At 30.7% G+C, this 14,571-nt stretch overlaps 1 protein-coding gene across 1 annotated transcript in view; it reads left to right on the top strand.

Annotated features, from left to right (window-relative positions):
• LOC111711169 (forkhead box protein D5-A) overlaps window positions 1-14,571 on the top strand; it is a 19,434-nt gene continuing 4,863 nt past the window's right edge. Inside the window, exons 1-9 of the mRNA XM_023485444.1 lie at window positions 1-222; window positions 2,175-2,272; window positions 3,248-3,326; window positions 7,556-7,705; window positions 8,052-8,196; window positions 9,543-9,615; window positions 11,772-11,865; window positions 13,215-13,359; window positions 13,751-13,839. Coding sequence (XP_023341212.1) covers window positions 2,228-2,272; window positions 3,248-3,326; window positions 7,556-7,705; window positions 8,052-8,196; window positions 9,543-9,615; window positions 11,772-11,865; window positions 13,215-13,359; window positions 13,751-13,839 — 820 coding nt within the window. The 5' untranslated portion in view covers window positions 1-222; window positions 2,175-2,227. The remainder of the gene's footprint in view (window positions 223-2,174; window positions 2,273-3,247; window positions 3,327-7,555; window positions 7,706-8,051; window positions 8,197-9,542; window positions 9,616-11,771; window positions 11,866-13,214; window positions 13,360-13,750; window positions 13,840-14,571) is intronic.

The raw sequence follows: 14,571 nt of genomic DNA, 5'->3' as shown, positions 1-14,571 counted from the left end.
CGGTTCCCGGAGCTCCAGGAAATATCAATGTTCAAAGATCTCCGTTAGTTTCCGTCTTGAGTCCGAACCTTCTCTGGTTTGATTGTATAACTGTCCAAATACACGCTGGAATCCTTCAAAAAAAAGTAAAAAAGTCTTGTCAGCGTTTAGTGAGAAAAAATCAAAGACGGATAGAAAGTTACATGTGATACTCAGTTAAAATAATGAATCTGACAAAACTAGGGAAGTTTGATCCAGTTCAAGATATACTTTTGCGGATATAATATGTGGTTTATCAAAAGAAAGTTTACTTAAAAGATTAGTTCTCTGTTAGGATTAGATTGTTTTTAGGAAAGGTTTACTACTAGGATATGTTAGCAATAAAAAAGTTGCAATTGGCTTAACAATAAATAGAGTAAATTAGATGTTAGACTATGGTTTACAATAGGATAGGTCATGTGTTAGAATATTATCTAGTTAGGATATGTCTTGTTAGGATAGTTTCTACTCTTAAGATAACTTAGAAATACATGAGTTAGTTTGTTTATAGGATAGGCTAACTAACTAAACTCGTACAGGGTGGTCAATTAAGCATGGAAAATAAATTAATACATGGGAATAGTCTTTGAACTTGAAAAACAGATGATAACACTTTAAAACTCTGCAAAAAAAAGTGTTGACCGTCTTCAGGTTTCGATGAATAAAATGGAAATATTTAAAGTTTAAAGGGATGGACAACACAATTTCAAGTGACCGTTCATCTTTCGAGCGGCACGTTCTATTCACAACGGTACCTTATAAACATTTGTCTGATCAAGGAGGAATAAGTTATTTTGTTTATTTTTTGGTAAACATTTATTATTTTCAATTTTGGTTCTCTATAATGTGACTTGCGAATTTTTGCTGCAGAGACTACAAAGTATATTATCAGAATTAAACACTTTTCTACCTGATAAACGCCTATATCTTTCTTATTGTTACTCAGATAGTGGATTAAATGGAACCGTTTTGTATCAGACATACATTTTAAATGGAGGGTCACTTGAAATAACGTCTACAGTTCCTTTGAACCTGGACAAAATTATCATATCTCAGTCAATTTTAAAGGAAGTAAACACTAAACAGGCAGATATTTTGTAAATACTTGGATTTCGGGAATATTCAATCCATGAAAATAAGTATTAAATAATTCACAAATAGCAACTTAATTTCCTGTCGGACTGTTCGACAAACATATAAAACATTTGAATGAAAAAACGTTGGGATATCTCAAACTAAATTTTGGTTTTATAGTTAATTTTTTACAATTCACCGCCAAATCTGACAATGTATTATAATCCTTCTTTAGTACGCAAATTAAAAATGCGCAATTAATTTGCAAATTTTTTTTCCCGCAAAATTTGAATAACCGTAATTTGAGACTAGATGCCACATTAACTAATGGGCTGGTTTGATCAAATAATTAGAGGTTTAGTGGTAGAATAGGTTTACTGGTTGAATAGGTTAACTGGTTGAATAGGTTAACTGGTAGAATAGGTTTACTGGTAGAATAGGTTTACTGGTAGAATAGGTTTACTGGTAGGATAGGTTTACTGGAAGAATAGGTTTACTGGTAGAATAGGTTTACTGGTAGAATAGGTAGAATAGGTTTACTAAAAGAATGTTTACGAGTTGAATATGTCAACTTGTAGAATAGGGTTACTGGTAGAATAGGTTTACTAGAAGAATAGGTTTACTAAAAGAATAGGTTTACGAGTTGAATATGTCAACTTGTAGAATATGTTTACTGGTAGAATAGGTTTACTGGAAGAATAGGTATACGAGTTGAATATGTTTACTGGTGGAATAGGTTTACTGGTAGAATAGGTTTAATGGTAGAATAGGTTTACTGGTAGAATAGGTTTACCGGTAGAATAAGTTTACTGGTAGAATAGGTTTATTGGTAGAATTGCATTATTAGTAGAATAGGTTAAAACCAATTTCAGTATTACTGGTAGGATTGGTGAGGAACCGTTATAGTAATAATAGGATCAGTTAGGACCATTTGAAGTAGAAGTAGGATAGGTAAGGACCTATTGCAGCAGTATTAGGAGAGGAATTGCCGTAGCAGGGGGATAGGTTAGGACCAATTTCAACAGTACAAACAAACAAACTTGTTCTCCAGTAGGATAAGTTAGTACAAACTTGTTCTCCAGTAGGATGATTTTACTGGATAAACTAGAATCCTGAACCTGAAAAATCTGAGACAATGATGGCCCCTTTTGGTTCAAATTTCTCCACACACTCTATAGCGGTAATTTAATAAAATATATTTTTACCAAAGGAATTCAGTCTTTGCCCCAAATTCTGACTTTATAATCTCTGAATCTTTGCAACCCAATATTTCAAACTATGAATTCTGTTAGATTAAATATCAAAGGTTTACACCACCAGGTTGGAAAGATATAGGGATTAAAAAATTAAGTTTGCAGCAAAGACTCAATTCCCTGGTAAAAGAGAGTTCAAACATTAAAAGAACTGGGAAGATATTTAATAAAAAAGCAGAAAGAACGTGAGTGAATCGAGCATTGACATCTTTGCAATGGAAGGTCACTTCTTGAAAATACGGTTGCGCTCCCTTTAATGTCTATTCAAAGCACATTATTTTCATTTTAACTGCTGTCTTTAATACTTCATTGTATTACAGTCGCTTCAATCTTTTTGTCTAATTTTTTAGAATATATTGAACAATATTTCTGTAGTTTACGATCCAAGGATGGCCCATAAACAAAGAAATAGGGGTTAAATAATTTTAAGAAACGTTTCTAGATTTTATTTTAGCCAGGAGGACACATGTAATTTAGATATATAAAGGAGGACACATGTAATTTAGATATATAAAGGAGGACACATGTAATTTAGATATATAAAGGGGGACACATTTAATTTAGATATATAAATGGGGACACATGTAATTTAGATATATAAAGGGGGACACATGTAATTTAAATATATAAAGGGGGACACATGTAATTCAGATATATAAAGGGGGACACATGAAATTTAGATATATAAAGGGGACACATTTAAATTAGATATATAAAGGGGGACACATGTAATTTAGATATATATAGGGGGACACATGTAATTTAGATATATAAAGGGGGACACATGTAATTTAGATATATAAAGGGGGACACATGTAATTTAGATATATAAAGGGGGACACATGTAATTTAGATATATAAAGGTTATTTTAAAGTTGTTGAGAGGGGATATAATGTTGCAGGGTCAAATTGGAGAGGAATGTATGAAATCTGGACACAAGATCGGAGATATCTCATCCTACAGTCTTCTCCAGTCTCAAGGTATACAAGATCGGAGATTTCTCATCCTACAGTCTTCTCCAGTCTCAAGGTAAACTAGATCGGAGATATCTCATCCTACAGTCTTCTCCAGTCTCAAGGTATACAAGATCAGAGATATCTCATCCTACAGTCTTCTCCAGTCTCAAGGTAAACTAGATCGGAGATATCTCATCCTACAGTCTTCTCCAGCCTCAAGGTATACAAGATCAGAGATATCTCATCCTACAGTCTTCTCCAGTCTCAAGGNTTTATCATTTTTTCGTGGAATTTGAAAAATCAAAAGTTTTTAAGGCACATCTTTAAAATTCTGACCATAGGGTCATGTGAGCTGCCATAACAGATTTGAACCCGATCAATAAGCAATTTTGACGTTTTTTGGATACAAACAAACAAAAACAATAATTTGTTCTTTAAAAAATTGTCTTAGATTTATGAAGGATTTAAATCTAAATACTAATTTTCAGAGGAGCAGAGTGTGAACAATGTTTATGGAACCCTGAGCTCTGGTTTCCCAATCTACCCTGCTCCAACCTCAAACTTCTCCCAGACTCTGGGTAGACCTGAGCACAGGGGTAGGACGGATACTAGTTCTACAGACCAGGATGACAGGTTGGATACACTTTAAGTCAGACCAGGATATATAAACAGGATCTTTTATAGTCCTGAATACTGATTATTTCAGCAAAAACAAAAACAACTATAAAACTAATGTTATATTGTAATATAATAGGATTGAGATAATGCATATGTAAGTTTATTATAAATATAAATTTACATACGTTAGTTTAATCGAATTGTTTAAACTGTTCAAATCGTGTAAACAATATATTAAGTGAGACCGTTTTTCTACCCTCAATAACAGCAAATGAAAGTGAAAGCAGTTTTGTTTATAAATATTGTTTGTGAACAATTCAACAGATGAAGTAGCAAAGTAAATATTGAAGGTCAAACGGCAGAAAGATAGTTTTAAGCGAGAGAGAGAAGAATCAGGATCCTTAAATAAAACCTAATATAAAATCTCCCACACCTAATGCTCAAAAGGTCGTCTTTGGTTATGTCAGGAGGACTTCTTTAATTTTATTAGTGAGTATGAATAGGAAGTAATAAATATCATTAGAGCTATAGGGAAGTCGAATAACTGATATCCTACAGTGAAACCCTTTATAACGAATACATCGGAAGAAGTATTGTTACAGATATATTAGAATCAAAGTATCTGATATCCTGGAAGCTAAGCAAATGTTATCCTGGAGTTAAGTAACTGATATCCTGGAAGTTGAGTAACTGATATCCTAGCTGTAAGTTAAGTAACTGATATCCTGAAAGTTGAATTACTGATATCCTGGAAGTTAAGTGGCTGATATCCTGGAAGTAGAGTAACTGATATCCTGGAAGTTGAGTTACTGATATCCTGGTAGTTAAATTGCTGATATCCTGGAAGTAGAGTAACTGATATCCTGGAAGTAGAGTAACTGATATCCTAGCTGTAAGTTTAGTTTGATAATTATGAACTGATGATGATGATTTTGCTGAATTGAGGTTTGCCTATTGTCGGAGTAATTTAGCTAATCAGCAAACCAGGATCAGTTCTCAATTAAGTTTTTTTGCACTCTGCAGGTTCGACTCAGGTTTCTTTAGCCTGCATAGGTTCACTATTCAAACCATGAGAATGAAATTCATTTGCAAATATTTTCTTCTTTTATTTCCGATTGATTAAATGCATTTCAGGTTCCTCTTTCTTTGACAAAACTTTAAAAATGAAAAAAAGAAAAATTGAAAAATCTATTAAATCTTAAATTTATGTTCAAGCATTTCTAATTTTTGTTGAAAACTAGTTAAACATTCCACTAAAAACCAAAAGTATTAGTTTCATCTCAAAACTGTGCATTTTTCTGCTTTGTAAAAAGATTTGTATGATTATATTTGTCTGGACTCTTGTTATAATTTGAATTCATTTTTTCTTTAAACAGTGCCAATTCCTTTTAAACCTTCATTTGATCAATATTGAGGAAGACATTGTCGTTTTCTCAACTTCTTAAGTATTGGACTCTGTAAATTACGTAATGTGTCTAATTAACTATATAAATCTGCAAGTCACTTTTATAGGGAAACCTCAATTAGATAACATTATTTTTTAGAGGGAAAATCGAGAATAATTTGATAATTTTAGTAGACAAAGGTTCAAAGGATACTGCTGTGAATCATACATTCTCCTCTTGTTAGATGAAATCTTACTTAAATTACGCCTACAGTCCCTTTAATTTAAATAACTATTGGGATTTGTTCGTAGAGTAAGGAAACAAAGAGGTAAAGCCAAAGAGAATAGAATATATATTAGAGTGGAATTTATAGTACAACAAAATGGCCGTTTTACACTTGTTTCTAGTAAATTCCACTCTAATATATATTCTATTCTCTTTGGGTAAAGCTCACCTCAGATGTACACAACAGACCTCCCTATTAATCAATTAATAGAGTGGTCGGTTGTGTACATCGCGATATGTTTATGTTACTAAAACTGTACACTTGTTACGTAAACATATCGTGATGTACAGAACCGACCACTCTATTAATTAATTAATAGTGAGGTCTGTTGTATACATCTGTGGTAAGCTTAACCCAACGAGATTATAGTGTATAGAGTGATGATGTACGCTAATCCTTTACTAATTTTATAGGCCATAAACTATACCGAGAGCGTCTGCATATTTGTTTATTATAAGGAGATTCTGGTCTAACATATAGTATATCAATATAAGTAAACAGTTGTAAGTGTACAATACAGCTATCATCCCCCTTGACTTTACCTCTTCGTCTTATCCACATGGATTTATTAAACAGAGACGACTGTACGGAAATTGTTCAGTCTTTTTTCTTTCATTCCTGGTTCCCAGCAGCAGCTGTAAATATAAATTTTCTCTACCAAATCTTAGAATATACAATTAGAAGACTGTTTAAATACAAAAAAAACCAAATTCAACTCTCAAATTTCTGGTCTTAAAGTCTCCTCTTTTGTATGTAGCCCTGTATTCAGTCTATATCATTTGATACATTTGATATAAATATACAATTTACATTTGCATCAATTATCCCGCATGTCTGCATTAAAATATTTATTTGTATTTAACGATAAATAGTTCTTGTCCAGAAAATAAAATTACAAAGGAATTAATTCTTTGCCACAAAATCTGATTTTCTATTTAGCAATATAGATAACATTTAGCAATATAGATAACATTTAGTAATAAAGACAACATTTAGCAATATAGATACCATTAACAATATGGATAACATAAAACAAAATAGATAACATTTATCAATATAGATAACATTTAGCAATATAGATAATATTTAGTAATAAAGACAACATTTAGCAATATAGATACCATTAACAATATGGATAACATAAAACAAAATAGATAACATTTAGCAATATAGATAATATTTATCAATATAGATAACATTTAGCAATATAGATAACATTTATCAATATAGATAACATTTAGTAATATAGGTAACATTTAGTAATATAGATAACATTTAGTAATATAGATAACATTTAGCAATATAGATAACATTTATCAAGTATAGATAACATTTAGTAATATAGGTAACATTTAGTAATATAGATAACATTTAGTAATATAGATAACATTTAGCAATATAGATAACATTTATCAAGATAGATAACATTTAGTAATATAGATAATATTTAGCAATATAGATAGCATTTAGAAATATAGATAACATTTAGCAATATAGATACCATTTAGCAATATAGATAACATTTAGCAATATAGATAATATTTATCAATATAGATAACATTTATCAATATAAATAATATTTAGCAATATAGATAATATTTAGCAATATAGATATCATTTAGCAATATAGATAATATTTATCAATATAGATAGCATTTAGAAATATAGATAATATTTATCAATATAGATAACATTTAGCAATATAGATAACATTTAGCAATATAGATAATTTTTAGCAATATAGATAACATTTAGCAATATAGATAACATTTAGCAATATAGATAACATTTAGCAATATAGATAACATTTAGCAATATAGATAATATTTATCAATATAGATAACATTTAGCAATATAGATAATATTTATCAATATAGATAACATTTAGCAATATAGATAACATTTAGCAATATAGATAACATTTCCAAAAAATTGAATACTAATAAAATAATTGGATAATTTAGAAGCTGAGGTATGTTACGGTTCATCCTTCCGTTCCAGTTACCATTCCTTCTCGGAGCCAGGTTTCCCTAAACTAGAAAACAAGATCCCGTCTCCGCTCCATCTTCATCAAAGCTCTCACCTTCATCTCCAAGATCTTAGATCACAACAAGGTCAGTTTTTAATCTTTATATCTCTAGAAATTAACTTTATAATACCTGCATGGATCAGTCATGGTTATAAGTGGGAGTTTGCTGTTATTGAATCTTAGAAACTATTTCTTAGCAGAAAAATTTGCGGATTTTATCATTTTTTCGTGGAATTTGAAAAATCAAAAGTTTTTAAGGCACATCTTTAAAATTCTGACCATAGGGTCATGTGAGCTGCCATAACAGATTTGAACCCGATCAATAAGCAATTTTGACGTTTTTTGGATACAAACAAACAAAAACAATAATTTGTTCTTTAAAAAATTGTCTTAGATTTATGAAGGATTTAAATCTAAATACTAATTTTCAGAGGAGCAGAGTGTGAACAATGTTTATGGAACCCTGAGCTCTGGTTTCCCAATCTACCCTGCTCCAACCTCAAACTTCTCCCAGACTCTGGGTAGACCTGAGCACAGGGGTAGGACGGATACTAGTTCTACAGACCAGGATGACAGGTTGGATACACTTTAAGTCAGACCAGGATATATAAACAGGATCTTTTATAGTCCTGAATACTGATTATTTCAGCAAAAACAAAAACAACTATAAAACTAATGTTATATTGTAATATAATAGGATTGAGATAATGCATATGTAAGTTTATTATAAATATAAATTTACATACGTTAGTTTAATTTCAATTTTAATATTAGTTTTATCCAACAGTTCCAAAAATCTTACGTCATGAAAGGTTGACAAAAATTGACAGCTAGACATTTATAATATTTTTTTTTTCGATTATTGCGAAGAAATCTTCAGATATTTAATCCGCCAGACATTCATTGGTTTACACTTCAAACCCGGATCTGAAATGATTTTAAATATACAGGGTGTCCCACATCATATTAAATCGTTTAAAGCTTTAAATTGTGATTTTCGGGACTATATCAGAAAATTTAAAAAGAATGAATCATTTAAAATATTTGTATAAAGCTAATATAAAAATTTGCATACAGAAAATACCAGGTTTTTCGAGTATTGTGTGCGCTTTTTTTTGGTGCAAAAGCTTGGAGATAATCCAATATGATATGAGACGCTCTGTGCATTATACAAATACAGAGTTGAATCAGATACATTTTGAATTAAACGTTAGACATATTACCAACGCATGGAGTTTTTGGTAAAGATTTCCCAAAAATGTTCGAGCCACAGTGCCCTGGAATTCTCTCAATTATGTTTTGTAAAGATTGACATTTAACAAAAACATAAAGACGACATATCTCTCAATTATGTTTTGTAAAGATTGACATTTAACAAAAACATAAAGACGACATATCTCTCAATTATGTTTTGTAAAGATTGACATTTAACAAAAACATAAAGACGACATATCTCTCAATTATGTTTTGTAAAGATTGACATTTAACAAAAACATAAAGACGAAATATCTCTCAATTATGTTTTGTAAAGATTGACATTAAACAAAAACATAAAGACGACATATCTCTCAATTATGTTTTGTAAAGATTGACATTTAACAAAAAATAAAGACGACATATCTCTCAGTTATGTTTTGTAAAGATTGACATTTAACAAAAAAATAAAGACGCCATATCTCTCAATTATGTTTTGTAAAGATTGACATTTAACAAAAACATAAAGACGACATATCTCTCAGTTATGTTTTGTAAAGATTGACATTTAACAAAAACATAAAGACGACATATCTCTCAATTATGTTTTGTAAAGATTGACATTTAACAAAAACATAACGACGACATATCTCTCAATTATGTTTTGTAAAGATTGACATTTAACAAAAACATAAAGACGACATATCTCTCAATTATGTTTTGTAAAGATTGACGACCTGTAACGTGAAGTTGGAGGAAATTGATTCGTCCTTACATCTTGATCCTGAGGCTGAGACACAGGTAAACATCTTTTAAAAAATCCGCGGCATTCTTAAGTCATTATATTCTTCTTTTCATGTTTATAGGATATTAAAATCATAAATTTGGAAAATTAAAGAATAAATTTTATTATCTCTAGCTGGATGATAAAATTTGATACTTTAAGGTTGTTTTAATTCAGAGATTGACTTTTATTTATTATATTGTTAAAATACTGTTTTTGAAGTTTAAAACAACGTAAAATCAAAAATCTTTTGAAAATGTACGCTTTCTTGAGATCCTTTCCAATTATTATCGTAAAAATACAAAAAAATAAGCGTTTGTTTTGTAGATATTTTTTAACCATTTTACATTGATTATAATGTTATTATTGTGCATTACACAAGCTCTGTGTAATTGTATGTACTAGATCGTAAAATCTTCCAATGTATTTTTCTAACTTTCTATCCCTTATCAGAATAGAACATTCATGACAGAAATAATTAAATACTAAATAATAAATCAATATTTATAATATCTTATCTAAAACTGTATTGCTTAATTAATACTATTGTTAAAATGATTAATGATTAGATAATGAAATATTCAGTTGTAAGATTATTAGGAAATAAACCTTATAATACTCAACCATTTGGCGGACAGGATTTGGACAAATTATAATTTTCAGATTATTCAGGAAGTAAAATCTAATTGTTATTTCCAAAACTGATTCCCTCAAACAGTTCAAATTTTATTTAATGCATGTGAAATAATTCAAGGCGTTCTTGCATTATTTATAATGCGCGTTAGGGTACAAGGAGCTCAAGTCCATTTCTAAACGTGCTTTGCTAACTTTTCATTATCACATCATGGAATCATAACGTGCTTGAATAACTTTCCATTAACACTCCATGGAACTATGATCTTATTCAAAACGTGCTTGAATTTTCCATTAACACTCCATGGAACTATGATCTTATTCAAAACGTGCTTGAATAACTTTCCTTTAACACTCCATGGAACTATGATCTTAATAAAAACGTGTCTCACTTATTTTCCAAAAGCCATTCATGATCTTAATAAAAACGTGTCTCACTTATTTTCCAATAACACTTCATGATCTTAATAAAAACGTGTATCACTTATTTATCAATAACACTTCTTGATCTAAATAAAAACGTGTCTCACGTATTTTCCCATAACACTTCATGATCTTAATAAAAACGTGTCTCACTTATTTTCCAATAACACTTCATGATCTTAATAAAAACGTGTATCACTTATTTTCCAATAACACTTCATGATCTTAATAAAAACGTGTCTCACTTATTTTCCAATAACACTTCATGATCTTAATAAAAACGTGTCTCACTTATTTTCCAATAACACTTCTTGATCTTAATAAAAACGTGTCTCACTTATTTTCCAATAACACTTCTTGATCTTAATAAAAACGTGCCTCACTTATTTTCCAATAACACTTCTTGATCTTAATAAAAACGTGCTTGATTCATTTCTTGAGAAGAGATTTTATTTGAACCGTGCCGACAAGTTTGTTCAAAGGAAAGTAACGCCTAATGATAACTACAAAGTGTATAATTGTGTATTTAAAATAGTAAAATATTTCTTTTAAATGAATAAAAATATTTTCTGTTAAATCTAATTATTTTCACAATTTACCAGATATCTTATAATTGATATTATCTCAATAATATAAAATACATGATTAAAGAATTTATCTGAAAAGCAAATTACTTCAAATCGATTGATCTCTCCCTGCAAGCTGTTTAATTATAAATTCATATATTTTTATATTTAATTTTGAATATGAAAACTAGGTCGATAGATTTGGTTCTAGAATTTAAAATGCATAAATAAAGGATATTTTACCCGGCCATTTTTCGAGATTTTTTGTGACGAAACTAAAACAATGAAATATAGCATAAAGAGACCATGGAGTGAAAGATCTAATGAGTATGGAAGGGGTTGTTTACATTTTTCAGTGACGTATTGTACTATTTTTTGTTAACAATGACTTATTGTAATGTTCCAGAGTTTCCCCGATACCTCAATTAAAAAATTATGGATAACCCCTCTCTCCTTGGTTCATGGCTCTCATACAAATTATTTTTTAAAATAAACATGTATATATACTTTATAGCTCTACATTCTAACTATTAATATAATTTTGTTTACAGGAAGAAGAAGAAGAATCGAAGAAAACCAAATTACCGGATTCTAAACTGAATGAAAATAAAGTGAAACCTCCATACAGTTATGTTGCTATGATTGGTGAGTACCTCGCGTCATTTTCCTAATTTTTTTAGTGCATTTGGCGTCATCTTCCTAATTATTTTTTTGTTGGGCGCCATTTTCCTAATTATGTTATTGTTGGGCGCCATTTTCATAAGTATTTTATTGTTAAGCGCAATTTTCCTAATTTTTTAAGTGTTTTGTGCCATTTTCCTAATTTTCCATTTTCCTAGGAGGAGTGTGATTTATCCTGTATAGGATTAGGAGTAGTGTATACTCTAGGATATATCATGTATAGGACTAGGAGGAGTGTATACTCTAGTATATATAATGTATAGGACTAGCAGGAGTGTATACTCTTGGATATATCATGTATAGGACTAGAAGCAGTGTATACTCTTGGATATATCGTGTATAGGACTAGCAGGAGTGCATACTCTTGGATATATCATGTATAGGACTAGCAGGAGTGTATACTCTTGGATATATCATGTATAGGACTAGTATGTTATTGTTGGGCGCCATTTTCATAAGTATTTTATTGTTGGGCGCAATTTTCCTATTTGTTTTCATGTTAAGCGCAATTTTCCTAATTGTTTAAGTGTTTTGTGCCATTTTCCTAATTTTCCATTTTCCTAGGAGGAGTGTGATTTATCCTGTATAGGATAAGGAGTAGTGTATACTCTAGGATATCTCATGTATAGGACTAGCAGGAGTGTTTACTCTTGGATATATCATGTATAGGATTAGGAGTAGTGTATACTCTTGGATATATCAAGTATAGGACTAGGAGAAGTGTATACTCTTGGATATATCATGTATAGGACTAGCAGGAGTGTATACTCTTGGATATATCATGTATAGGACTAGCAGGAGTGTATACTCTTGGATATATCATGTATAGGACTAGGAACAGTGTAATATATCATGTATAGGACTAGGAGCAGTGTATACTCTTGGATATATCATGTATAGGACTAGCAGGAGTGTATACTCTTGGATATATCATGTATAGGACTAGGAGCAGTGTACTGTATACTCCAGTCTCCAGGATCGATCCTGTATAGGACTAGGAGGAGTGTATACTCCAACCTCCAGGATGTATCCTATATAGGACTAGGAGGAGTGTATACTCCAACCTCCAGGATGTATCCTAGGACTAGGAGGAGTGTATACTCTAGGATATATCATGTAAAGGACTAGAAGGAGTGTATACTCCAACCTCCAGGAAATATCCTGTATAGGACTAGGAGTACTGTATACTCCAGGATATATCCTGCATAGAGCTAGGAGTATTTTATACTCCAGGATATATCCTGTATAGTACTAGGAGTAGAGTATACTCCAGGCTAAAGTAAAAATCATAATTTCATGTAGACATATTTCAGCAATGGCAATTAATGAGAGCTCGGAGAAGAAATTGAAACTATGTCAAATTTACGATTGGATCAAATCTAATTTTCCCTACTATAAGGTAATTTTTGGGGGCGGGACGAAAAAACACTTTGAAATTTTAATAAAAGCAGACGAATGAAGAAAGGGGAGAGGGGGTCAGTCATTTAACTTTTTTACATCTTCTACAAGAATGATTAAAAGGCATAACAATAATTATTTAATTACTTGATTTCAAATTTAATTGCTTTGTTTAATTGGAACTAAGAGTAATTAAAAGAAATTATTTCAATGCAGCAAACATGATTAATGGAGAAAAGGTAGGTCGAATATTTTATTATCTATTTTAAGTAAAATTTATATGATTATCAGATATCGTCAAGAACACAAATATTTTCTCGTATAACGATTTGATTTCATTATGAAATCTAGATATACCTTTAACAAATTATTATTGTTATTACTATTATTATTATTATTATTCTCGTATAACGATTTGATTTCATTATGAAATCTAGATATACCTTTATAGTATCCGACACAATCTCTCCTTGAACGAATGTTTTGTCAAGATACCAAGTGAGGGCGGGACGGAGAGGAAAGGAAACTACTGGATGGTTGGTAAGTTCTAATCTTATCTTGATATTCAATAATAAGTACCAACTTTTTCGTCTAAAGAAGTATCCATACATATCTGCTAGTCACTTTTATGAGAAGCCACGATTAAAATATATCAAACCTTAGACAGAAAAACAGGAATATCCCGATCATGTTAAAGGTTTAAAGGGTTTCCTTGTGAATCGGGTACAGTCCCTTTCAATATTCTGAATCGGGTACAGTCCCTTTTAATATTCTGAATCGGGTACAGTCCCTTTTAATATTCTGAATCGGATACAGCTAGTCCCTTTATATATTCTGAATCGGATACGGATACAGTCCCTTTTAATATTCTGAATCGGATACAGTCCCTTTATATATTCTGAATCGGATATTCGAGATTAAAGGTTTAGTGAACCTTAGGAGACGTTTCTTTGCATTTTGGTTTAATGTTGGTTTAATGATCGAGAAATATTGAATTTATTCAGAGTTCAAGGTTTAGGGAGAGGGATATGGAGGGGTAAATAGAATTATTGCAACCGTGAAGGTGTGAAAATATATTTCTCTTGGATTACATATTTGCTTATAACGAACTTACGTCCTGTTTTTTTTCTCTAAATAAGACAGAAACATCCTTGTGTTATGAATTATGAAAATAAGAAAAATATCCTAATGTATGAACTCATTCTTGTGTTATGAATTACGAAAATAAGAAAAATATCCTAATGTATGAACTCATCCTTGTGTTATGAATTA

The sequence above is a fragment of the Eurytemora carolleeae genome, unplaced genomic scaffold (genome assembly GCF_000591075.1).
Source record: "Eurytemora carolleeae unplaced genomic scaffold, Eaff_2.0 scaffold1133, whole genome shotgun sequence".
Classification (NCBI taxonomy): domain Eukaryota; kingdom Metazoa; phylum Arthropoda; class Copepoda; order Calanoida; family Temoridae; genus Eurytemora; species Eurytemora carolleeae.
Note: the sequence above shows the minus strand (reverse complement) of the source record. Positions and strands in the feature narration are given on the sequence as shown.